This window comes from Oryx dammah, unplaced genomic scaffold, assembly GCF_014754425.2.
Source record: "Oryx dammah isolate SB20612 unplaced genomic scaffold, SCBI_Odam_1.1 HiC_scaffold_1, whole genome shotgun sequence".
Classification (NCBI taxonomy): domain Eukaryota; kingdom Metazoa; phylum Chordata; class Mammalia; order Artiodactyla; family Bovidae; genus Oryx; species Oryx dammah.
This window is the reverse complement of record NW_024070185.1, coordinates 40,620,141-40,646,916: the sequence shown is the minus strand read 5'-3', so window position 1 is coordinate 40,646,916 and position 26,776 is coordinate 40,620,141. Positions and strand designations below refer to the sequence as shown.

General features: G+C 37.5%; 1 protein-coding gene across 3 annotated transcripts in view; it reads right to left on the bottom strand.

Annotated features, from left to right (window-relative positions):
* The window catches only part of RFX3 (regulatory factor X3), a 337,494-nt gene that overhangs the window by 22,684 nt on the left and 288,034 nt on the right, over window positions 1–26,776 (bottom strand). For all 3 annotated transcript variants that reach the window (XM_040244701.1, XM_040244629.1, XM_040244537.1), the window contains 3 exons: window positions 25,341–25,490; window positions 17,364–17,572; window positions 4,695–4,848 (listed from right to left, as the gene is read on the bottom strand). In XM_040244701.1, the coding sequence (XP_040100635.1) occupies window positions 4,695–4,848; window positions 17,364–17,572; window positions 25,341–25,490 (513 nt within the window). The remainder of the gene's footprint in view (window positions 1–4,694; window positions 4,849–17,363; window positions 17,573–25,340; window positions 25,491–26,776) is intronic.

The window sequence follows — 26,776 nt, the reverse complement described above, 5'->3', positions numbered from 1 at the left end:
ATGTGAAATGCTGGGCTGGATGAAGCACAAGCTGGAATCAAGATTTCCAGAAGAAATATCAATAATCTCAGATATGCAGATGACACCACCCTAATGGCAGAAAGCGAAGAGGAACTAAAGAGCCTCTTGATGAAAGTAAAAGAGGAGAGTGAAAAGGCTGGTTTGAAACTCAACATTCAGAAAATTAAGATCATGTCATCTGGTTCCATCATTTTATGGCATGGGGAAATAGATGGGGAAACCATGGAAACTGACAGATTTTATTTTCTTGTGCTCTAAGATCACTGCAGATGGTGACTACAGCCTTGAATTTAAAAGACACTTGCTCCTGGGAAGAAAAGCTACGACAAACCTAGACAGTAGAGACATCACTTTTCTGACAAAGGTCTATATAGTCAAAGATATGGTTTTTCCGGTAATCATGTATGGATATAAGAGTTGGACCATAAAGAAGGCTGAGTGCTAAAGAATTGATGCTTTTGAACTGTGGTGCCAGAGAAGAATTTTGAGAGTCCCTTGGCCATCAAGATCAAACCAGTCAATCCTAAAGGAAATCAACCCTGAAAATTCATTGGAAGGACTGATGCTGAAGCTGAAGCTGAAGCTCCAATGCTCTGGTCACCTGATGCGAAGAGCTGACTCATTGGAAAAGACCCTGATGCTGGGAAAGATTGAAGGCAAGAGGAAAAGGGAGCAACAGAGCATGAAATGGTTGGATGGCATCACTGACTCAATGGACCCGATTTCCAGCAAACTCTGGGAGATAGTGAAGGACAGGGAAGGCTGGTGTGCTGCAGTCCATGGGGTCGCAAAGAGTCGAACACAACAGCGACTGAACAACAACAAAGATGCATAAGAAGCATTTGTTAAATAAATGAATACATTAATTTTAGAGATAAGTCAGAGAATCAGCCTAAGTGAACATGATTTGCCCGAGATTATACTGCCATAAATTACAAAACTGTAAGCAGAGTTCAATTCTTCTGACTCAAAGTCCTCCATTATTTCCAGGCATTAAATCTATAATAACACAAATCATACAAAGCACTTATTATTCTGCAGGTTCTAGAATGAAAAGTATAAATTAGAGAGAAAAGGAGTATCTAATGTAGTCTGAGGGAAACTGGACTTCTTAGAGGAACTGGTATTTAAGACATGAAGGAGTTAGAATAGGCAAAGAGAGTCAGACAGACAATTCTAGGTAAAAGAACCATTTACACACTTGTCCAGTGATGAGAAAAACTTGAGTAAGAACAGAGAAAAGACTACTGTAATTGCAACAGAAGGACCTGGAAGAGAGAGGGTGAGTTTGATCAGAGAGAAAGGCCAGATCTTATACTACAGAAAGATTTTTGTTTCTTAACTAGCAGAAGATAAAGTCACTAAAGGGTTTTAAGAGGGTATAACACAATCAGGTTTGCATTTTCATAAGATGATACTGCCTGCACTATGTGGAGTTTGGGAAAGGGCAGACTTAGTAACTGGTTGGACACGCAGGTCAAAACAGAAAGATATATAGAGATGATGCTCACATATTCAACCTGATCCAGAGGGAGAGTACCGTTTACTGAGAAAGGACCATTAGTAGATAGATCAAGAGCTTAACTTCATTAAGGGTATGATAAACTCACACTAAATAGTGACAGCTGTGGTTGTTCTCACTGATGACTGAAAACCACTAGCTGCAATTGAGAGTAATGGTGAATTTTTATGGATTTCCATGGATTTTGGCCTGTAGTGTCATGCTCGCTGTATACACAGGCACTTCTGGACCTTTTCTTTTGAAATGGAAGTCATCTAAGGAGTTAGATTACAGCTGAGGTTTGACACATGAAAGCGTTTTTACCTCCAATCTGACTTCTAGGGTAGGTTTAGGGTAACACATGAAAAGATACATGGGAAAACAGCCTTCCTTTATCTCGCATTTCTTTTTCCTTTTCCCAAGAATCAAGAAATTTCAGATATGATAATATGACCATAGCTAACAAGTCTATAATGGCTTATTGTTCTATGAGGCATAAATGTTATAGGGAGATCAAACCTGTAAAATTAAGTTTACTCGACTTGGACTGAATAATGATGAGCACGGACAACTCAGAGGGTTTTCCTATAAACTGAGTAAGGAGACAGTAAGCAAAGAAATCAAGAGGTATGCTTAGATCTTTGATCTTAGAGAAGATCACTTTCTGATCTAGATTTTGTGTCATATTTTTGAATCATGTGACAGTGTCTTATTCATTTACATTGTTTACATAAGGGAAAAAAAAAGCCATTTAGAATGTTTCTTGGCAGTATAGACTATATAAAGCCATTTTAATTCTGGTGAGCCAGTACTTCCTGTACTAGCATATGAGGAAGTAGTTAAGTCTTCATGCCATGTCAGTGGCTTACAGCCACAGCTTTTATTCCCTAAAGATGCAAGGGAAGCAAAGACCATGCATCAGGATTAGCCACATGGTATTAATGAGAATCCCTATTATCATTATCCTGGTCATCCTGTTATAGAGGTCCTGGAGCATAGGAGGTATGTGCCAAATGCATTAAATATACCAAAAGGGATGTCTATTCCAGAACTTTTTGGGCCCTGGGTTAAGAAAGTTTATAGTATTTAATCTACTTGCCAATTGGGCATTTTGAAACCAGACAATCAGAGAAGAACTAAGAAAAGAGGCACTGAGGGGAAGTCAAATCTAAGAAAAGTTCAGACTGCTTTGGTCACATGAGGATCTGCCCGTAATTTAAAAGCTAAAATGAATCTTGCTTAATTCTCATATATACATAATTGGCATCATTTAGGCACAATCACCATTAAGAAACATATAAACACATGTAGATCAGCAAACAGTAAGGGATTTTAAAGAGGGAAAGAAGAATATTTTAACCAACATTCTAAATAAAATTCACATGTATTTTATTTATATTAGAATACTTACATAGATCCTTGAGGTATTTTACTATATATTTTAATTTATACTTTGTCATCATATTTATAAAATTGCTATTTTCTAATTTAAATAAGCACATATGCATAGTTTAAAAGTGAATATGTCTTCTTGACTGCTTTGGATGATAAAATGTAACACTGCTTAATCTGGTATAATCTAGCAAAATCTGGATTCAGTCAAAATCCAGTATAGTACAACAAAGTGAGCCAGTGCTGAATCATATAAGCATGTACATCTATCCCTCAATATATTAACCAACCTTGTATATATTAACTTCAGCATTTTAGCTTTACAATATGTTGAACATATCAATGACATCTTGGCACTATCCAGAAATTATGAAGAAGAGAATTTTTTTTCTACATCTTTATTGATTAGGAGCATGGGTGTGAAAATCAGACTGAATACTTAAAAGAGGTCTCCACCGCTTGCTAGATATATAACCTTTTAATCTCTCTGTGCCTTAGCTTCCTTCCTGAACCTCAGATTCTCATCAGTAAAACATTATGAGGTAGCACCTATCTCAAAGCATTGTTATATGTATTAAATGCTTTATTATATATATAAGAGATTTAGGACTATGTCTGGCACATAGTAAGTGCTCCCGGAATGTTAGCTATCACTTTCACCATCATTGTTATTATCCTTCATTCTTTTCCTGGGCACTTCGATAGAGTCAGCAAGATACATATTTAATTTTTCCCTCTCAGGTCCTAGGCCATAGCCTTATCAGAAGCATCAATCTTTCTTATTTTCCAGTCAATAACATTTTTTATTTTTTAATTCAAGTATAGTTGATTTACAATACTGTGGTAGTTCCAGGTATACAATAAAGTGATTTGGCTATATATATATATTTATATATATCTACAAACTTTTTTCTCAGTTCTTTTCCAGTATATTATAAAACACTGGATAAATTTTCCTGTGCCATATGGTAAAACCTTGTTTATCTACTGTATATACAGTAGTGTGCATCTGTTAAACCTATGTGTTATTCGCTCAGTCAGGTCTGACTCTTTGCGGCCCCATGGACTGTAGCCCACCAGGCTCCTCTGTCCATGGAAACTCTTGGCAAGAATACTGGAGTGGGTTGCCATTCCCTTCTTCCGGAGATCTTGACCCAAGGATTGAATCCGGGTCTCTTGCATTGCAGGCAGCTTCTTTATCATCTGAGCCACCAGGGAAGCCTGATTTACATTATTATTAATCCTATATTCCCCAATTTATCCCTCCCCTGCTTTCCTTTTTGTAACCATAATTTTGTTTTCCATGTCTGTATGTCTGTTTTTGTTTTGTAAATAAATTTATTTGTAACTACTTTCTTTAGATTCCACATATAAATATCATATATTTGTCTCTGTCTGATTTACTTCACTTGGTATGATAATTTCTAGGACCATCTATGTTGCTGCAAATGGCATTATCTGATTCTGTTTTATGGTTGAGTAATACTAAGGATTTTTAAGTCCAGTGATTCTCAAGCTTTTCTTTTATATAGAGACTTTTATAGCATATTGAAATATTCCATGTACTTTTCCAAGATATGATCTACAGTTTTAGACTCTTTTGACTAATAAAATATGAACAAAGGGATTTAGGGACCCCCTGAAATAACTATACAGGCTCTCTGGAGTCCAAGACTCATTGATTAGAAACCATCGCTTTGATAATTCATATTTAGATTAAAATAAAATTCAGATCTTTTTAGAAAGCCTTGTGGGTCATAGCTCATTTAGCTTCTCTTACCTCACCCATGACTGCTATGGGTGTCTCTCCTGTTGCCTGAGCAACACGATGTTCTACTAAGTAGAACATGTATTCATCGTAGAGTAGACGGATCAGGTGGAAGGAGCCAAAGCTAGCAGCACTGCGTAGAGTTAAGTCCCGAATAACCATTGAGCTGTTCCAAGAGAAAAGACACAGAGGCAGCCAGTGTTAGTGACCAGGATTAGTGTTCAGCCTACTTTTCCTATTAAAAGAAGTTATAGGTCTAATAGATTGGTATAGTGCATGACTTTCCATGGAATAATTTCATAAATGAAGCAGTTGGCTCAACTTTTTCAAACAGAGTGGTAAAGAGGCAATCTTCATTAGGACTTGACTAGATCCTATGAGAACTAGATAGGCACTCATTGGGAAAAACCATTTTACTATCATAAGCAAGCTGACAAATGGGTCAGAATCAATTAAAAAAAAATTTTGGAAGGCTGATAATTCATCACCATAAGAAAAAGCATCTCAAAGTAAAAGTCTTATGATGATGGGTAAACACTGTATCACCATCTCTCAATGACTTCTGAGGTACACTTTGGGGAAAATATGTATTTGTCCCTGACTAAGTTTACAAAATATACTATACAATGTTTATAAATACACAAGCACATTTACAAATATACTAAGCAATGTTCCCAGATGTGGCAATGCAGAATGTAGGAGAGGACATACAGGGATCCTTGCAACTTTTGTTGGAAGGCAAACTTATTAAGTGATTCTACTTCCGTACTGATTTCCATTAAATTACAGTGATTTTCCCATTAGCAACAGCACAATAAAGTCAATTAAAAATGCATAGCCTTGAAAAATATAAACGGGTAACTATAAAATATCAAAATATGAAATATATATTTTAATTAAACACTAACAATACACTCTATTATACTCAAAATAGAAGTAAGTCAAAATTTTGGCTTCATTGAAGACATGTCAATTATTAAGCTTGAACACGCACTTCAAATATCCTTAATTTTTTTTTTTTTTTTACTTTACAATTCTGTATTGGTTTTGCCGTACATTGACATGAATCCACCACGGGTGTACATGCGTTCCCAAACATGAACCCCCCTCCCACCCCCCTCCCCACAACATCTCTCTGGGTCATCCCTGTGTACCAGCCCCAAGCGTGCCGTATCCTGCTTCGGACATAGACTGGCAATTCGATTCTTACATGATATTATACATGTTTCAATGCCATTCTCCCAAATCATCTCACCCTCTCCCTCTCCCTCTCCCTCTGAGTCCAAAAGTCCGCTATACACATCTGTGTCTTTTTTGCTGTTCTGCATACAGGGTCATCATTGCCATCTTTCTAAATTCCATATATATGTGTTAGTATACTGTATTGGTGTTTTTCTTTCTGGCTTACTTCACTCTGTATAATCGGCTCCAGTTTCATCCATCTCATCAGAACTGATTCAAATGTATTCTTTTTAACGGCTGAGTAATACTCCATTGTGTATAAGTACCACAGCTTTCTTATCCATTCATCTGCTGATGGACATCTAGGTTGTTTCCATGTCCTGGCTATTATAAACAGTGCTGCGATGAACATTGGGGTACATGTGTCTCTTTCAATTCTGGTTTCCTCCGTGTGTATGCCCAGCAGTGGGATTGCTGGGTCATAAGGCAGTTCTAGTTGCAATTTTTTAAGGAATCTCCACACTGTTCTCCATAGTGGCTGTACTAGTTTGCATTCCCACCAACAGTGTAGGAGGGTTCCCTTCTCTCCACACCCTCTCCAGCATTTATTGCTTGCAGATTTTTGGATCGCAGACATTCTGACTGGTATGAAGTGGTACCTCACTGTGGTTTTGATGTGCATTTCTCTAATAATGAGTGATGTTGAGCATCTTTTCATGTGTTTGTTAGCCATCCGTATGTCTTCTTTGGAGAAATGTCTATTTAGTTCTTTGGCCCATTTTTTGATTGGGTCGTTTATTTTTCTGGACTTGAGCTGCAGGAGTTGCTTGTATATTTTTGAGATTAGTTGTTTGTCAGTTGCTTCATTTGCTATTATTTTCTCCCATTCGGAAGGCTGTCTTTTCACTTTGCTTATATTTTCCTTTGTTGTGCAGAAGCTTTTAATTTTAATTAGGTCCCATTTGTTTATTTTTGCTTTTATTTCCAGAATTCTGGGAGGTGGATCATAGAGGATCCTGCTGTGGTTTATGTCGGAGAGTGTTTTGCTTATGTTCTCCTCTAGGAGTTTTATAGTTTCTGGTCTTACATTTAGATCTTTAATCCATTTTGAGTTTATCTTTGTGCGCGGTGTTAGAAAGTGATCTAGTTTCATTCTTTTACAAGTGGTTGACCAGTTTTCCCAGCACCAGAGTCAGAGTAGGATGTGTGTGTGTGTTTCTCTTCACTTTCATTTAGTGTCTTTTCTCTAGAGATTTTTGTCCTACACAAATTAAAATAGCCATTATATTCTCAGATAGGAGGAAGAGATAGAATCTCACAAATGTATGGGTTAATATTGCTAAGGGACTTCCCTGATGGTTCAGTGGTAAAGAATGCACCTGTCAATGCAGGAGAAGTATGTTTGATCCCTGGGTTGGGAAGATCCCCTGGAGAAAGAAATAGCAACCCACTACAGAATTTTTGCCTGAGAAATTCTATGGACAGAGAATCCTAGCAGGCTACAGTTCATGGGGTCACAAAGAGTCAGACACGACTCAGTGACTGAACAACAAACAACAATATTCCTAAGCCTTATTTTGCAATGAAGAACTGTAAAATGTCGGACAGATGGAAATACAGAAGACTGTACTTTTGTTTTATCTTTCACTTTTAACCATAATTATATAGTGGCTACTAATGCATCAAATTCTACACATTCAACTTGGCAGGTGACAGATCACCACTGTACATCTAAAACCCTAAAGCCCTGGATTCTGATTCTGGTTTCTCATTAATTCACTGTCAATCTCAAAAAACACCATTTCCTCGAGAGTGTTTTCCTTTTGGGTGAAAATAAAAGCAATACTTTTGGCTGTATCTAATTTATGTGATTATTTCAAGGATAAAGTGGGTTAAAGGTTGTGCAATAAACTTAGGAATGAATAGAACAAGACTCAAATATAAGTGATTATGATCCTAATACACAGAACAGAAGGAGCTGAGCTTCTCACTCTCATTTGGTTATCGCAACAAGAATAGGTGTTACAATAAGATGGCAGAGAATCTCTCTTTCTATGGATTTCCTTATTAAAAAGAAAAAAAAAACATAGTTTTTCATCCATAGGTTGGGAATGAGATCCACATTAACGACTATATGATCTTGACTGTACATCATTCAACATTTTAAGGTTCAAAATTAGCTTGAGAGTCAAGTGAGATAACGTGTGTGAGATCCTAAGAAAACTGCCTATTGCTACACTATTACGTATGTTGGAGTTCAGTTCAGTTCAGTTCAGTTCAGTCGCTCAGTCGTGTCTGCAACTTTGCAACCCCATGGACTGAGCATGCCAGGCTTCCCTGTCCATCACCTATTCCTGGAGTTTACTCAAACTCATGTCCATTGAGTTGGTGATGCCATCCAACCATCTCATCCTCTGTCGTCCCCTTCTCCTCCCACCTTCAATCTTTCCCAGCATCAGGGTCTTTTCCAATGAGTCAACTCTTGGCATGAAGTAGCCAAAGTACTGGAGTTTCAGCTTTAGCATCATTCCTTCCAAAGAAATCCCAGGGCTGATCTCCTTCAGAAGGGACTCTCAAGAGTCTTCTCCAACATCATAGTTCAAAACCATCAATTCTTCGGTGCTCAGGTTTTTTTAATAGTCCAACTCTGACATTCATACATGATTACTGGAAAAATCATAGCCTTGACTAGATGGATCTTTGTTGCCAAAGTAATGTCTCTGCTTTTTAATATGCTATCTAGGTTGGTCATAACTTTCCTTCCAAGGAGTAAGCGTCTTTTAATTTCATGGCTGCAGTCACCATCTGCTGTGATTTTGGAGCTCCCCAAAATAAAATCTGTTACTGTTTCCACTGTTTCCCCATCTATTTGCCATGAAGTGATGGGACCAGATCCCATGATCTTACTTTTCTGAATGTTGAACTTTAAGCCAACTTTTTCACTCTCTTCTTTCACTTTCGTCAAGAGGCTCTTCAGTTCTTCTTCACTTTCTGCCATAAGGGTGGTGTCATATGAATAGCTGAAGTTATTGTTATTTTCCCGGCAATCCTGATTCCAGCTTGTGCTTCATCCAGCCCAGCGTTTCTCATGATGTACTCTTCATAGAAGTTAAATAAGCAGGGTGACAATATACAGCTTTGAGATACTCCTTTCCCTATGTGGAGCCAGTCTGTTGTTTGCTGTCCAGTTCTAACCGTTGCTTCCTGACCTGCATACAGGTTTCTCAGGGGACAGGTCAGGTGGTTTGGTATTCCCATCTCTTTTAGAATTTTCCACAGTTTATTGTGATCCATACAATCTAAGGCATTGCCATAGTCAATAAAGCAGAAATCGATGTTTTTCTGGAACTCTCTTGCCTTTTTGATTACCATGATATTGAATGGTTTGCCTTGGAAAAGAACAGAGATCCTTCTGTCGTTTTTGAAATTGTATCCAAGTACTGCATTTCGGACTCTTTTGTTGATTATGATGGCTCTTCCATTTCTTCTAAGGGAATCATAACAAGTATATATGATTAACCTTATTCAAAATTAAAAGAAATATAAATTAAAGTAGGATACCATATATTATTTATTATACTATAAGAAATTAAAAGATCAGCATTGAAGAGGTTATGGAGAAAGAACTCTCATTTATTGTTTCTTGAAGCATAAAATCACAAAACTTTTATGAAGGGAAATTTGGCAACAAATGTAAAAATTAGAAATGCACAAATGCTTTCACCTAGCAGTTCTAATTCTAGAAATTTACACAAATGAGCAAAGATGGTTTTAATTGCAGCAATACTTATACTACTGAGAAAATAGGGGGCAACACTAAATAACCACTTGTAGGATACTAGGTAAAAAATGGCTCATTCCTATACGGAAATTTATACAATATATTAAAGAAATTGGGCTTTCTGAGTAGCTCAGATGGTAAGAATACACCTGCAGTGCGGGCGGCCTGAGTCTGACCCCTGGGCTGTGAAGGCCCCTGGGGAAGGGAATGCTAACCTACTCCAGTCGTTTTGCCCAGAGAAGCCCATGTATGGAGCAGCCTGGTGAGTCACAGTCCATGGGGTCACAAAGAGGGTCAGACATGACCGAGCAATTTCATTCACTTTAAAGAAATGAGAGCGATTACACATAAAGGTAGCAAGACGGAAAGATGTCTATGATAAAATGCTAAGTGAAAGATGGAAAACGTGTAATATGAGCCCATTTAACATAGAAACTATCTGCAAAGTTCTTGAAAAAGTCCTACCTCTAAATAAATGGGAATGGTTAATACTTATTAGCTTCAAGATAGCATACTTCATTAAAACAGTATCAGCCAACTTAAAACTGCAAATTTATTTGAATTTATTTGAAGATAAACATGCAACTTTATATTAAGATAAGCATGAAAGTATGTTTTATATTTGTACTGCAAGATGAAAACCCACCTAAATATTCAAGAATAAGAGACAAAAGGAATGTTTAAATAACGTATGCATGAGTGCTTGCTAAGTCGCTTCAGTCATGTCCGACTCTGTGACCCCATGGACTGCAGGCTCCTCTGTCCATGGGATTCTCTAGGTAAGAACACCGGAGTGGGTTGCCATTGTATACAAAATGGAATATTGGAAGGACATTCAAAATTATATTTCTTAAGATATGCTTAAGGTATAATGTTAAGGGAAAAATATAGATAATAAACTCTGATAAACAACTGGATCTCAATTTTATATAAAACTGAAAGAAAACATTTTACCATTGGTCTTTCTGGGTAGTAAATTATGGATGATTTAAGTTTTTTTTTTTTGTACAGTATTTGTATTTTTCAGGTTTTCTAAAGTGAGTATATACTAATTTTATAATAAAAATGGTTTATTTTAAAAGAAGACATTTATTATAATGTAGAAAAACAATCCTGTGTCAGTTCAATGTCAGTAAATCTTTACAGTGATAGACATGACAGATACAGAATGAATTATATATATATATGTTTTTAAATCCAATTTTTAGGCCTTTTTATTTCCCTCAATATAATGTAAATGACTGAGAAGAATATTCATATTGAGTAGCTTTACGGTATTTGTAAAAGAAATGCAAAGCCAATTTCTTTTTTCCAAGACAATTTTCATTCATTCAATAGATATTTATTATGTTCTTACTGTGTGTCAGGGTCTTGTTCTACAGCAAGTCAGACAAAAGTTTGGTTTCAACAGAGCTCACATTCTAGTAGGACAGATAGTTGATAAAAACAGAGTAGATATCAATTATAAAGTTAGGTAGTGGTAAATCCTATGAAAAAAGTAAATCAGGTCAAGAGACTGTAGAGTGATGGGCCCTGGCACTTAAAGTCAGGGTGTTAGGAAAACTTTTTGAGGAGGTGCTAAGTGAGCAGATATGAGACTGAAGTGAGGGAGTGAGCCATGTGAACGAGTGCACTTTCCTCGCAGAAAGGAGAGCAAATGCTGAGACTGAGACAGAACTATATTTGTTTTATTGAAAGCATAGCCCAGAAGCTGTGGCTGGGAAGACATGAGCAAAGAGAATATATATGATGGGACTAGAAATCACTAGCAGCTGGACCATAGTGGGTCTGTAGGCCATGATAAGGGCTTCATGTTCTATCCTAACTGTTTTGGAAACTTTTTGACAATTGGGCAATCACCTTATTGCAGCATAAAGACATAGGTAACACAAAATTCTGTTGGAAAATGAAAAAACAAAAAAAGTGTGCTGACCTTCAGTTATAATAGTTACTTTTGAAAGTACTGATAATCTGCTATGAAATTGTCATATGTTTAGAAGAGAATCAGTTGAATTATATTATTAATATAACAACAGAATATTATTATATTATTAATAATGTCTATGTCTACTTTATGCTGTCTGTGTTGGGCCTCTGCCCTACAAGCCAAGTATCAAATAACACAATTAAGTTTAATTGGAAACCTATTGACTGATTCAGATTTCTGTAAGATATGTTACAAAATTGACTCCACTGAATTTCATGTTGCTAAGTTACCATGAACTCAACTCTTTAAAATTGGAGTTAAAACTGTTAATTATTTTGTAACAGATGAGAAATACCTTTGTGTATATATCTTCATAATTCATGGCATGAAAATTAAAACATATACTTGAACACATGATACTCAATCCACCTCTTTATGTATTTGGGGAGACATCACACATTCCTAAGAAGAAAGGTGAGAACCTGTGACCCCCCACCCCCACCCCACAACACCACCCTGTGAACTCTCCTCAAACAGTGACTACAGCTAATTCACAAACTGGAAGATTTATATATTTGTTCAGCTGTAGGCAAACTAGGTTCTCTGTGCCTTCTGTCTAGTTATTCTATCAAAGCTATACATTTAATTCTTTAAAAATGGGATGTTTGGAAAAAAAAAAAAAAAAGGGATGTTTGGTTGACCCTCAGGGTGGCCATGAGGAAGTCTGTGTTCTGTTATTCACAAAACAACCAAGCTGAGAAACGGCCCACTTAACTTCTGCACTGCTGCCCAAGAAAGGCGGCGATATATTTTCCATCTCCCAGGGAGCCAGCAGTAGACATTCAAAGCCATGTTAGGCAAGGAGAGACCCCCATCTGGGGCAGAGGGTGTTTGCAGCAACATGTCCACTACTGCTATCACAACTCTCTGCCAGTCCATTTCTTGTATATACATGTGAATCTATACACAGAATTTTAGAAGCTATGAGATTAATCAACTTCAGAAAATGAACGGTTGGTATATGTGACTGCAAAATTCTTATTACAAAGCCAAAAACATTTAAAAAATACTCTGTAACTCTGCTTCTGTTTGTGAATGAAGTTTTCATTACTCAATATGTTCTTGTGCCTCAGTAAGAAACAGGTCAGATTTTAGTCTTCTACGTTACTAAGCTATTGACTTCGCCTATCAGCAGGAGGTATGCATCTTTCTGAATATGCCTTTCCTTCTGTAGCCCTGAACTGTACACCTTCAAGACTTCTTGAAATGAAAATAATAACCATAATAGTGTCTAATAATAACAAGCCATTATCCCCAACTCAGGGCAGACAGAGGGCAGGCAAGTGATGATCTACTGGGTTTGTATATCTGCAGAGAACAAGAAACACAAGTAATTTTCTCTCCTTTCAAGATACCTCAATAGATCTCTGTGGAGACAAAGGCTCCAGGGGTGTATTTCTAAAACGATATCTACTAAACAGATTTAAAAAAATCCTCAGGGAGGAGTAAGAGCAAGTCTGATGTAACTGCTTAAGAAAGCAGTAAGAAGAAGAAGAAAAAAAAATCTTTGCTTTTTCTGATATAAAGGATGTACTGTGCTTTTGCCTCTATAGGTTTTGGAGCAACAGCTAGTATAACATCTGTTTTATCATTCATGAAGCATATATACCATCTATATGATTTTCTGAGGAAAAAAATGGATGAAATCAACTTGCAAACAAATGGGGAAATATCTGAAATCTTTCAAAGAAATTTTCCCAAGTTAAAATTTTGAATTCCATTAATACTACTACTATTGCTACATCTACTTTGAGAATACTGTGATATTGTTTTCCAAATCTTTCCCATATATCAAGGGAAAACATATCAACTGACACCCAGATCTAAACCTAGGACTGGCTTTAATGAAGCATATCAGTGGGTCACAGTTAGATAGCACCTTAATAAGGTACTTTACAAACCCTGTGGGCTAAAAGTATTACGTATATGAGAGACAAAATGGTGGAATTATTCCATTCCAAAATAAAAACAAAACAACACCACCACTGCTAGGCTTTCTTTCATAGCATTTATTTAACTCTGGGAATGGGTTCAATCCCAGGGTCAGGAAGATCACCTGAAGGAGGAAATGGCAATCCCTCCAGTATTCTTGCCTAGAGAATTCCATGGACAGAGGAGCCTGGAGGTCTACAGTCCATGGGCTTGCAAAGTGTCAGACTTGACAGGGATACTTGGCAGGTATGCAGACACTAGAAAATCATTTTCAGGATATAAGGATAATTTAACTACTTAAACACATATGGAATCAACTCCACTTCAGTTTAAGAAATAAGAATTGGACTAAATCAATTGAAAAAGAAAGAAGTCACAATAAAACCCTTCTACCATGAAAATGGAATCTTTGGTTCAATCCTTATAACGGTAATCAAAACAAGATGGAAATCCTATAATTTGGGCTTAGCGGGTTCACAATTTCTACTAGTCTCTAAACTTTGCTACTCCTTTGCATATCATCTCTTCTCACAACTGTTTTGGACTCACTACTGATGTCCAGATGATGACCACAGTGTAACCATAGTCACAGTCAGTGGTAGGTCCTGTAGCCACTATTTTGATGAGCGCATGGTTGCACAGGAATTAAATTAGGGACTGCCTAAAGTTCAAAGTAGATATGGCTTTTAGAAAGCCCATTATGATCTAAAGAAGAAAAGAAATGAACTCTTACTACAAGAGTAAATGCTATGCTCAAAAATATAATTTCCCTAACATCTTAAGAAATGGAGCTCCATCTGTCAATTCCATCCTATGCCATATATATGGCATATATGCCAACTTGCACAGAGTCTGTTTTTAAACCCTGGAGTAGACCTAAGGTTAATGGCTCATCACAACATATCATATATAAATTCAGACTTAAATTGAAGAAAGTAGGGAAAATCACTAGACCATTCAGGTATGACCTAAATCAAATCCCTTATGATTATACAGTGGAAGTGAGAAATAGATTTAAGGGACTAAACCTGATAGACAGAGTGCCTGATGAACTATGGATGGAGGTTTGTGACATTGTACAGGAGACAGGGATCAAGACCATCCCCATGGAAAAGAAATGCAATAAAACAAAATGGCTGTCTGGGGAGCCTTACAAATAGCTGTGAAAAGAAGAGAAGTGAAAAGAAAGCAAAGGAGAAAAGGAAAGACATACCCATTTGAATGCAGAGTTCCAAAGAATAGCAAGGAGAGATAAGGAAGCCTTCCTCAGCAATCAGTGTAAAGAAATAGAGGCAAACAACAGAATGGGAAAGACTAGAGATCTCTTCAAGAAAATTAGAGATACCAGGGAACATTTCATGCAAAGATGGGCTTGATAAAGGACAGAAATGGTATGGACCTAACAGAAGCAGAAGATATTAAGAAGAGGTGGCAAGAATACAAAGACCTGTACAAAAAAGATCTTCACGACCCAGATAATCACGATGGTGTGATCACTCACCTAGAGCCAGACCTCCTGGAATGTGAAGTCAAGTGGGCCTTAGAAAGCATCACTACAAATAAAGTTAGTGGAGGTGATGGAATTCCAGTTGAGCTATTTCAAATCCTGAAAGATGATGCTGTGAAAGTGCTGCATTCAATATGCCAGCAAATTTGGAAAACTCAGCAGTGGCCACAAGCCTGGAAAAGGTCCGTTTTCATTCCAATACCAAAGAAAGGCAATGCCAAAGAATGCTCAAACTATCGCACAATTGCACTCATTACTCATGCTAATAAAGTAATGCTCAAAATTCTCCAAGCCAGGCTTCAGCAATACATGAACCGTGAACTTCCAGATGTTCAGGCTGGTTTCAGGAAAGGCAGAAGAACCAGAGTAAAATTGCCAACATCTGCTGGATCATCAAAAATGCAAGAGAGTTCCAGAAAAACATCTATTTCTGCTTTATTGACTATGCCAAAGCCTCTGATTGTGTGGATCACAATAAACTGTGAAAAATTCTGAAAGAGATGGGAATACCAGACCACCTGATCTGCCTCTTGAGAAACCTATATGCAGGTCAGGAAGCAACAGTTAGAACTGGACATGGAACAACAGAATGGTTATAAGTAGGAAAAGGAGCGTGTCAAGGCTGTATATTGTTACCCTGCTTATTTAACTTCTATGCAGAGTACATCATGAGAAACGCTGGACTGGAAGAAACACAAGCTGGAATCAAGATTGTCGGGAGAAATATCAATAACCTCAGATATGGAGATGACACCACCCTTATGGCAGAAAGTGAAGAGGAACTAAAAAGCCTCTTGATGAAAATGAAAGAGGAGAGTGAAAAAGTTGGCTTAAAGCTCAACATTCAGAAAACTAAGATCATGGCATCTGGTCCCATCACTTCATGGCAAATAGATGGGGAAACAGGGGAAACAGTGTCAGACTTTATTTTTTGGGGCTCCAAAATCACTGCAGATGGTGACTGCAGCCATGAAATTAAAAGACGCTTACTCCTTGGAAGGAAAGTTATGAGCAACCTATAGAGCATATTCAAAAGCAGAGACATTACTTTGCCAACAAAGGTCCATCTAGTCAAGGCTATGCTTTTTCCAGTAGTCATGCATGGATGTGAGAGTTGGACTGTGAAGAAAGCTGCGTGCCGAAGAATTGATGCTTTTGAACTGTGGTGTTGGAGAAGACTCTTGAGAGTCCCTTGGACTGCAAGGAGATCCAACCAGTCCATTCTGAAGGAGATCAGCCCTGGGATTTCTTTGGAAGGAATGATGCTAAAGCGGAAAACTCCAATACTTTGGCCACCTCATGCCAAGAGTTGACTCACTGGAAAAAACTCTGATGCTGGGAGGGATTGTGGACAGGAAGAGAAGGGGACGACAGAGGATGAGATGGCTGGATGGCATCACTGACTCGGTGGACGTGAGTCTCAGTGAACTCCAGGAGTTGGTGATGGACAGGGAAGCCTGGCATGCTGCGACTCATGGGGTCGCAAAGAGTCGGACACGACTGAGGAACTGAACGGAACTGAAAAGCTATTTATTTTGAATTATCTACTAGATTATTTGATATTAAACTAGCTATGCATTAGAATACCAGGAGTAACCTTTCTGAAGAAAAAGCATTTCTGATTATCCCTACTGCTAATTACTACTTTCGAACCACCATGATTTTGAGTGCATAAGTTTTGGGAGGTAGGTAGGCGCTTTGTTTTTCTTTCCACTAATTCTGAGGTGCAACTAGGTTTGAAAACAGTTTTAATTGATCAAATTAAAAAATTAACTAGATTGTTCTGAGTATCCATCTGAATTGCCTGGACGGAACTTTAAAAAAAGCTGGGCCTCTCCTCCGCAATTTGTGATTAAGGTAGGTTTGGTGAGGGGTCTGAAAATACACATTTTTAATGTGTTTCCAAGCAACAGCCATGCTATTGGTCTAGGAAGGACAGTCTGAGAATCCCTGAAGTAGAGAATAAAAAGAAGATTGGTGGAAAGCATAAATGATACATGTTTGCCAAAAGGAGGACTTTCCTGACTCTTGTTAAGCACAGTATCTAGACTGGAATCTCTGATGTTCCCCTCTGAGAACTTCTAGGGCTCTGAATAAGAGGCTTTCTTTTCCCAGCAGAAATTTTATTTCCAAAAGCCTCCTGGTTCAATTCCATAATGTTGTAATCATGAGGTGGGCTGAAGATAATCACAACAGAGTTTCTACATACTAAACTCCTCACTCTTCTCTTTTCTTTTTTTCTGAGAAGCATGTACATACATAACTGCAGAATAGGAAAAATTGAGATGATACCTGTAGAAAGACCATTTAAGCAGAAATTGCCTGGCAGCTTTAGGAAAACTGGGTCTTCCTTCATAAGGTTTCAGTGCTTGCATCATCACATTGTCAAGCCATGCTGCCCACTGCTCCAGGGTGCTCTGCTGCTGAAGAGTCATCTTGAAGTCTGTTTCTAGTCTCTGAACCATGTTGTCATCACACTGGCATACCCAGGAAGCCTGCTCCTGGGATAGTACACAGAAAGCAAAGGACAAGTTCAAGTCAGCATTTTTTCATTGAATGTCGGCACACAAACCATAAGCATGAATGGCAAGCTATTTTGAAAGTGCAAAACAATTAAATGAATTAAGAAAAATGAATGACTACTTGTTAAAGAAACTAACATCACTTCTGCGCATGAAAAAGTGACATGACATAAAGGTATGACGTGGTGTTCTACATTAGCTAGCCTGTGTGAAAGACTAAAATACATCATTACTTAAGAAGAAGAGAGGGAGGTGGGAGGGGGGTTCAGGAGTGGGAACTTATGTACACCCGTGGCAGATTCATGTTGATGTATGGCAAAACCATTACAGTATTGTAAAGTAAAAAAAATAAAATAAAAATAAAAAAAACTTAAAAAGAAGAAGAGGAGACTGAACTTACCGTATGTAGAGTCTTTTTTTAGTTTTTATACTCTTTTACTTCTCAATCAGATAAAACTAAAGCCAATTCATTTGAAAAGATTTAGGGTAAGTCAGAATGGATAAACAGATTCAATTGGCCAAAAGTGGCCCCTCAGGATTAAGACAAAAACAATGAATGATACAAGGCAGAAGCATATGCTGTATGAGTTTCATGGGAAAGAAACTGAAGTCCCAAGGACTCTCAAGGTAAAAGCTATGAATGCCAATTAATTCACAGAACCGAAAACAACAATAACAGTAACCAAAAATACATTAGAGAAAATATAGGGATGCTACCTATGAAGAAATTTGATTACTATAGTTTTATTTCTGGTTCTGATAGGAAAGTTTCATGTTTGGTAATAGGGATGAAAATAGAAACTTTTAAAGATAATTTTCAGTGGTTGCCATAAGTTTTACCATGTTTCTAGTGCTGTGCTGCATTTTAAGATTAAAAAAATATTATATTCTTTTAGGTCAGAATATAATTATCTGATAATATTAATATAATATTTGAGTGAAGCCTTGGATTTTAACATAGGGCCTGAATCCACTAACTTGATTTTAAGCAATTCATTTAATCTACGTGGGCCTCGTTTTCCCCAAACATAAAATTAGAGAAGTGAAATGTGACAAGAATTTTTAAGCTAGGTTCATTGTGTCCAGATAATATTTTCAACATAGAGTTCTTTGGAGGGGTGTCTGTGAAGGTTCTAATTCTATATGTAAAACCTTACCAATATGTGTGTGTTTTTCTGAAAAGTCTCTATAGCTTTCAATCTGTCTGTTCTCAGAGGACAAATTTATTTAAATCAACCTTTCAACTGAATCAATCTTTAATCTCCACCCTCTGATTCCAGGATCTCTCCTGATCCCACAGACTTTACCTTACTCAAAAGACATTTCAACAGGGAGGTACTTCAAATAGAAAATGGCTAAACTCAATTCATTTTTCTTTCTCAGGGAAATTTAGGGCTTCTTTCAAATTCCCAGCTGATGATGCCATCTACTAACCTTCCTTCTCTTATCTAATTAATAATAAAGGCTTTCAGATTTTTACCTCCTAAGTATCACTTTTAAGTATTTTAAGTACACTAAAATATGACTATTAAGTTTGAAAGTACAAATAAAAAGAAACAAAATGTTAAGAGTATCTAAAATGCCAACATTAAGAGAAAACTACAACATGCTAATTTTCAAACTGTTCACATGCAATACATACATATGCATGTATATTTATGTATATATGTATTATTTTAAAAGAGGATCATATTATATATTTTACTTGATATTTTGCTTAGTTTCACTTTATATATAGGCAAATGAGGAGCTACATTTATTGCTCAATGACTCAATTTGCTTCAATATGTGAATATCCATTATTTACAAAGTCAATTCCACATAGCTGCACATTTATGGTCATTCCAAATTTTTACTCTTAGGAATAATGCTGGAATTAGCAATCTTGTAACTACATCTTTACTTAGTTTGTACTTATTTCTATATAATAGATTTACATAAGAATAGTTAAGATCTTTCAAAATACAGTTAAATGACTCTCAGAAATTTTATATCAGTTCAACAGTTGAGGAGAGCACCCAGGGAAGAAGTTGTGTACATGCTAAGTTGCTTCAGTTATATTCGACTCTTTGTGACCCTATGGACTGTAGCCCGGGCTCCTCTGTCCATAGGATTCTGTAGGCAAGAATTCTGGAGTGGGTAGCCATGCCCTTCTCCAGGGCGGTGGTTGGGGGGGGGATCTTTCCAACCCAGGGATCAAACTCACATCTCTATGTCTCCTGCATTGGCAGATGGGCTCTTTACCACTAGCACCACCTGGGATGCAGATAAGGAGTGAAGAATTTAGGCCTCAAGAAAAAGACAGGGGATGCTGTTTTGTGTGTGTGTGTGTTTAAAATCCACAAATATCTAAGCATTTTTTGGTCTGTGGTATAAAACAAGAAACATAAAACTTATCATCTTAACCATTTTAAAGGATACAGTATAGGAGTGTTAGGGATTTCCTGATGGCTCAGTGGTAAAGAATCTGTCTTCCAATGCAAAAGATGCAGGTTCAATCCCTGGGTCAGGAAGATCCCTTGGAGAAGGAAATGACAACCCACTCCAGTATTCTTGCCTGGGAAATCCCACAGTTTCTCAGAGGTCACAAGAGTTGAACATGACTTAGCGACTACAATAAATACAATGAACAATAACAATATGAGTGTCTACTTATGCTCAATACTGTACATTAGATCTTCTTCATCTTGCAAAACTGAGATTCTATGGGAAGCCACTGTGGGAGACATGTTTTATGTATTGGCAAGGAACACAAGGAACTTACTGGTATCCTTGGAAGAATTTAATTTCATTTCTTAACATAAAATCAAACTCACTACTTCCTACAGTTAGATTTGCCAAGAGAAAATGATAATCTAAGACTAAGCTTAGAGAAATAAAGCTACAGGACATTATTCTGGCTTTTCAAATTAGGTTTCATTTTAGTACTCCCAAGGTTGAAAATATACTAACAACTGAGTACCCTGTAGATATTCCCTTGTGAAGGAATTTGGATATTTTAATTCTTTAGTGGAAAAAGGTAAGGATGAAAACTAAAGATATTATTATCTTGGAAATAAATATCTCCAAGATGATAAGGAGTCAGTAACTTCAAAATCAGATTCTTTTTTAAATACAGAAACACAAGTATATGCAAAAGTTAGGTTATCAGGTCAACTAACCCAAGTATATTTAGCCGATACTGTAGTTGAAAAACTATCCATTTACACACAAAAAAATTAGAAAGCAATACTACTATAATGCTATCAATTAATCAGAAAACCAATTATACTGCAATAGGAAAGGTTATCCTGAATGCATGAGAAAAAGATTTGATTAGAGAATGATGAAGTGATGACAGAGGCTTCCCTGGTGGCTAGACAGTGGCTCAGATGGTAACAAGTCTGCTTACAATGTGGGAGATCCAGCTTTGATTTTTGGGCCGTGAAGATCCCCTGGAGAAGTTAATGGGGAACCTACTCCAGTATTCTTGCCTGGAGAATCCCATGAACAGAGAAGCCTGGCAGGCTACAGTCCATGGGGTCGCAAAGAGTCAGACACAACTGAGCAACTAACACTTTCATTTTTCTTTCAGAGCATTAAAATATTAACCCTTACATGTGGTTTCACTGTTTTAAAGTTTCCTTATTACAAGAGCATCATCCGTACATGTATCAGTCTTACTGAGGTTAATCTCATAGGGACAGGGACAATTTTCAAATGAACAGGAGATGGTGATGAAGGTGGAACGAGAGCTAGAAGACTGAGAAAACCAGGGGACGCAGAAAACCAGGCAAAATGTAGAACAGAAAAGGAAAGAAAGAAGGGAGTTAAAATCAAATATGTTAACCTGAAAAGATTACGTATTAAAATGAACAAGAGTGGTGAGAAGTAAAATGTAGAGGGAAATGCAGGGCTACCACTGTGTTCATGGTCCTAAAAGCAGAGACATTACTTTGCCAACAAAGGTCTGGTCAAGGCTATGGTTTTTCCAGTGGTCATGTATGGATGTGAGAGTTGGACTGTGAAGAAAGCTGAGAACTGAAGAATTGATGCTTTTGAACTGTGGTGCTGGAGAAGACTCTTGAGAGTCCCTTGGACTGCAAGAAGATCCAACCAATCTATTCTAAAGGAGATCAGTCCTGGGTGTTCTTTGGAAGGAATGATGCTAAAGCTGAAACTCTAATACTTTGGCCACCTGATGCGAAGAGTTGACTCATTGGAAAAGACTCTGATGCTGGGAGGGATTGGGGGCAGGAGGAGAAGGGGACGACAGAGGATGAGATGGCTGGATGGCATCACTGACTCAATGGACGTGAGTTGGGGTGAACTCCAGGAGTTGGTGATGGACAGGGAGGCCTGGCGTGCTGCCAATTCAGGGGGTCGCAAAGAATTGGACACAACTGAGCAACTGAACTGAACTGAACTGAACTGAAGGAAGGAGGCCCTGCAGGATAGATACTTGAGCACACAGGTTTCAGCACTAATAACTGTTGTGGAAACCCAGAAAAATCTGGTACTTAAAGAAGGGAAAAGGTAGCCTCAATTGGTGAGTAGACAGGATGAGAATGAGCATAGTAACGATGTATAACTATTAGATTTATATGTAATAATGTTGCCAAGTATGGCATTTATAGCCAGGAAGAACTCATTTCTGTAAATACTTCACATGATTCAGGCACACAACTATACACGTGAAAATTAACAGAAAATTTAAAATCTTTCTCAGATCTTATCGGGAATCAGTCTTAAATATGTTTTTTTGCTATTAGACTTAAATTACTTTTTGAGACTAGAAGTTTCCTTATCATTTCAACTTTTCTTAGGGTACTTTTAAACATATCTTTTCTGAATGAAGATTTGAAATGAACACATTTTAAGACAATACTGTATGAGCTCTTAACATTCCCAGTAAAATCAGGTAATATAAATTCCACTGAAATATGTAAAGTTAATGGATTTGTAAACATGAGTTTGTTCTTATGGAGATTATGAATTTGCATGTGTATGTTTGTATGTGTGTATATATATACACACACATATAAACAGATGTTTATATAGATTTAAGAAAAACTATGCACATTAGATCACAATAAACTGTGGAAAATTCTGAGAGAGATGGGAATACCAGACCACCTGACCTGCCTCTTGAGAAATCTGTATGCAGGTCAGGAAGCAACAGTTAGAACTGGACATGGAACAGACTGGTTCCAAATAGGAAAAGGAGTACGTCAAGGCTATATATTGTCACCCTGCTTAATAACTTATATGCAGAGTACATCATGAGAAACGCTGGACTGGAAGAAACACAAGCTGGAATCAAGACTGCCGGGAGAAATATCAATAACCTCAGATATGCAGATGACACCACCCTTATGGCAGAAAGTGAGGAGGAACTAAAAAGCCTCTTGATGAAAATGAAAGAGGAGAGTGAAAAAGTTGGCTTAAAGCTCAACATTCAGAAAACGAAGATCATGGCATCTGGTCCCATCACTTCATGGGAAATAGATGGGGAAACAGGGGAAACAGTGTCAGACTTTATTTTGGGGGGCTCCAAAATCACTGCAGATGGTGACTGCAGCCATGAAATTAAAAGACGCTTACTTCTTGGAAGAAAAGTTATGATCAACCTAGATAGCATATTCAAAAGCAGAGACATTACTTTGCCAACAAAGGTCCGTTGAGTCAAGGCTATGGTTTTTCCAGTGGTCATGTATGGATGTGAGAGTTGGACTATGAAGGCTGAGCGCTGAAGAATTGATGCTTTTGAACTGTGGTGTTGGAGAAGACTCTTGAGAGTCCCTTGGACTGCAAGGAGATCCAACCAGTCCATTCTGAAGGAGATCAGCCCTGGGATTTCTTTGGAAGGAATGATGCTAAAGCTGAAACTCCAGTCCTTTGGCTACCTCATGTGAAGAGTTGACTCACTGGAAAAGATTCTGATGCTGGGAGGGATTGGGGGCAGGAAGAGAAGGGGACAACAGAGGATGAGATGGCTGGATGGCATCACTGACTCGATGGACGTGAATCTGAGTGAACTCCGTGAGTTGGTGATGGACAGGGAGGCCTGGCGTGCTGCGATTCATGGGGTTGCAAAGAGTCGGACACGACTGAGCGACTGAACTGAACTGATGCACATTAGAAGACTAAATCAAATTCATCAAGGTTAGAATGAACTTAAGTACTAAATCCTAGCCCTAAAAAATAATCAAGCCCAAATATTACTTTTATTTGAATGATAAAAACGAGCCCAGAACTATAGATTAAAATTTGTAGGAAATGGAGAAATACTTAGTTTATCTTTGAGCAATGTTATTGTTTTTTAAAAGAGTTTTATTGAGATGTAATTCATATAGCAAACAATTCATTCAATAAAAGTATATAATTCAATGGTTTCTCTCAGTATATTCACAGAGTAGTCCACCTACCATCACAATCAATTTTAAAATGTATTTATTTCTTAAAGAAATGACATACTCTTTATCTATCATATCCCAATCACCTAGTTTACAGGACCTAAGCAACCACTGTGTGTCTCTATAGATCTACTTATCCTGCTCTTTTAATATAAATGGCATCTTGTAACATAAGGTCCTTTGTATCTGGTTTCTTTCACTTAGTGTAATGTTCATCTGTGTTGTAGGGTGTATCAGAACAGAACTTCATCTCTTTTTACTGTCTGATAACATTTAATTGTGTGAAATGCCATGTTTTGTCTATATAGTCATCAGTTAATGGACATCTGAGTTGTTCCCACTTTAATGTGGCTAATATGAATAATGCTGCTAGAATATCCAGGAACAAGTTTTTAGGTGGACGTGTTTTCATTTTTTTTGGTATGTACCCAGGAGTGAAACTGCCAAATCATATGGTAACTCTATGTTTAACCTTTAAAGAAACTGCCATACGGCTTTAAAAGTGGATGTAGCACTTTACAATCCAATCACTACTGTATAAAATGGTTCCCATTTCTCCACCTCCTCATTAACATTTGCTATTATTCGTCTTTTTGATAATACCTATTTTAGGGTATGTTGTTGCTGTTCAGTTGCTAAGTCACGTCTGATTCTTCGCAGCCCCATGGGTTGCAGCACACCAGGTTTCCTTATCATCCACTATCTCCTGGAGTTTGCTCAAACTCATGTCCATTGAGTTGGTGATGCCATTCAACCATCTCATCCTCTGTTGTCCCCTTTTCCTCCTGCCTTCAGTCTTTCCCAGTATCAGGGTCTTTTCCAACGAGTCAATTCTTCACATCAGATGGCCAAAGTATTGGAGCTTCAGCTTTAGCATCAGTCCTTCCAATGAATATTCAGGACTGATTTCCTTTAGAATGGACTGGTTGGATCTTCTTGCAGTCCAAGGGACTCTCATGAGTCTTCTCCAACACCACAGTTCAAAAGCATCAATTCTTTGACACTCAGCTTTCTTTATGGTCCAACTGTCACATCCATACATGACTACCATAGCTTTGACTCTTGCCTACCAATGTTCAATCACCATGGCTGTCCTTACTCTGTTAATCATTCAGCAAACCCTGGTGACATACATTGCAGTCTAGCACTAAAAATCTTCCCAGGCTTTAACCACAAAACAGAGGAGCAGTAAAGTTATAGCTGAGTAAAACTCTCCTCTTTCAGGACACTGTGAATCTAGATGTGCCTGTGAATTGATGTAACTTTGGAAAAGAAATATGATGATCCTAATTAAGAAGAAAAACATTGGATACCTTTCATTAAAAGATCTGTTTTGAAAGAAAACAGAGTACCTGGACATTGGCAAAGTCGACACGGTTGAGGTCATTGAGCATCTGGTTGATCTGAGAAGTGTTCTGAAGCACTGCACGAGCTGCCTGGGCCAGGTGATTGAGCGACGTGTATCTTCGCAGAGTCTGGGCAAAGGCACTTACAGCTGCAACCTGTAAAGAAACCCAATTAAATTGGGATTTCTTTTCTCCTCCAATAAAAGAAACCACTGCAATGTTCAAATCTTTATTCCCTTGCCAAATTTTAAATGCTTCTCTCTGATACTTATTTCAAATTCATTTGGTGAGACAGTTTACTTGTAAATTATAGCATTTAAACCTCTAAACCAAGTATTATTTTCCTTTTCAGTAGGTTGAGGTCAAGGCTAAAACAAACTCCCACATTCTTAGACATCTGAGTGCACCATTAATTAAACCGGTCTTGCAAGTAGCTACTCATCATCAGCAAGAAATGATTTAGTCTAGGAAAACAGGGAAAATGTTGATTTTCATTTCTTATTCTCAGTGTGACAGTCAGCGACAAACTAAGCAAACAAAAAAAATTTCCTTTTACTTGGAAAACCAAACTGTCCAGTTCCACTTTTTAACTGGGTTAAAAAATATACTTTTCACAGCATTATCATTCAGATTCACTCTTTTAATCTTTATTTTATAGAGGTGAAATAAGGGTGGTCAATTTTGAGGTGAAATAGGAGAACTCAAAACCTATATTAGAAAATAGATAGCTAATAAGCTTCTCAGACACAAGCAATAAGAAAAACTTTTTTTTTTTTTTTCCAGAATCTGGATATATGTAAAAGGGTTATCCAGAAAAATCTCTGTTTGCCCTCTGAAATGTACTTTCTATCCTTCCCCCTTCTGCTCTGTGCCCGGGAAGACTGAACTGAAAAAATTACATTAACTGTCTCCCTTGTCCTTGGGCTTCCAGTTGGATTTGGTCAATGAGAGCCACTGGTAAGGGACTGAAGCACAGAAGAAAGTGGTCAAAGCATTTATTTCCTCACAACTTCGGCTCTCTCCTTCCTAAGGCCACAGTCCTGCATGGAGGAGGAGCTCCTGATGCCATAATCACTTCTCTTCCATTCAGACCTAAGGATGGGCAAGCTTCCCCCACTAATGCTAGTCCTCGGTTTTCTTAGCTCTGTTTACACATTTAGAAACAGACCCTTATTAAACTTTCTTCAATTATTCTTCTCTTTGGATACACCATTTATTTCCTGCTGAAACCCTGAGCAAATCAGGTTATGCAGAAAGATAGCAAAGATAATGACAAAAAAAGTCTAAATAAATATCTAAATGTCATGATCTCATGAAAATTTGTTACTTTCATAGCAGATCTAATGAGGATTTTAATGTATTTACAGGAATAGATGGAATGCCATTAAATCACTGTGGGTATATAAACAAGCAACTGATTGAACAGTCATTTGGCTGAGTGG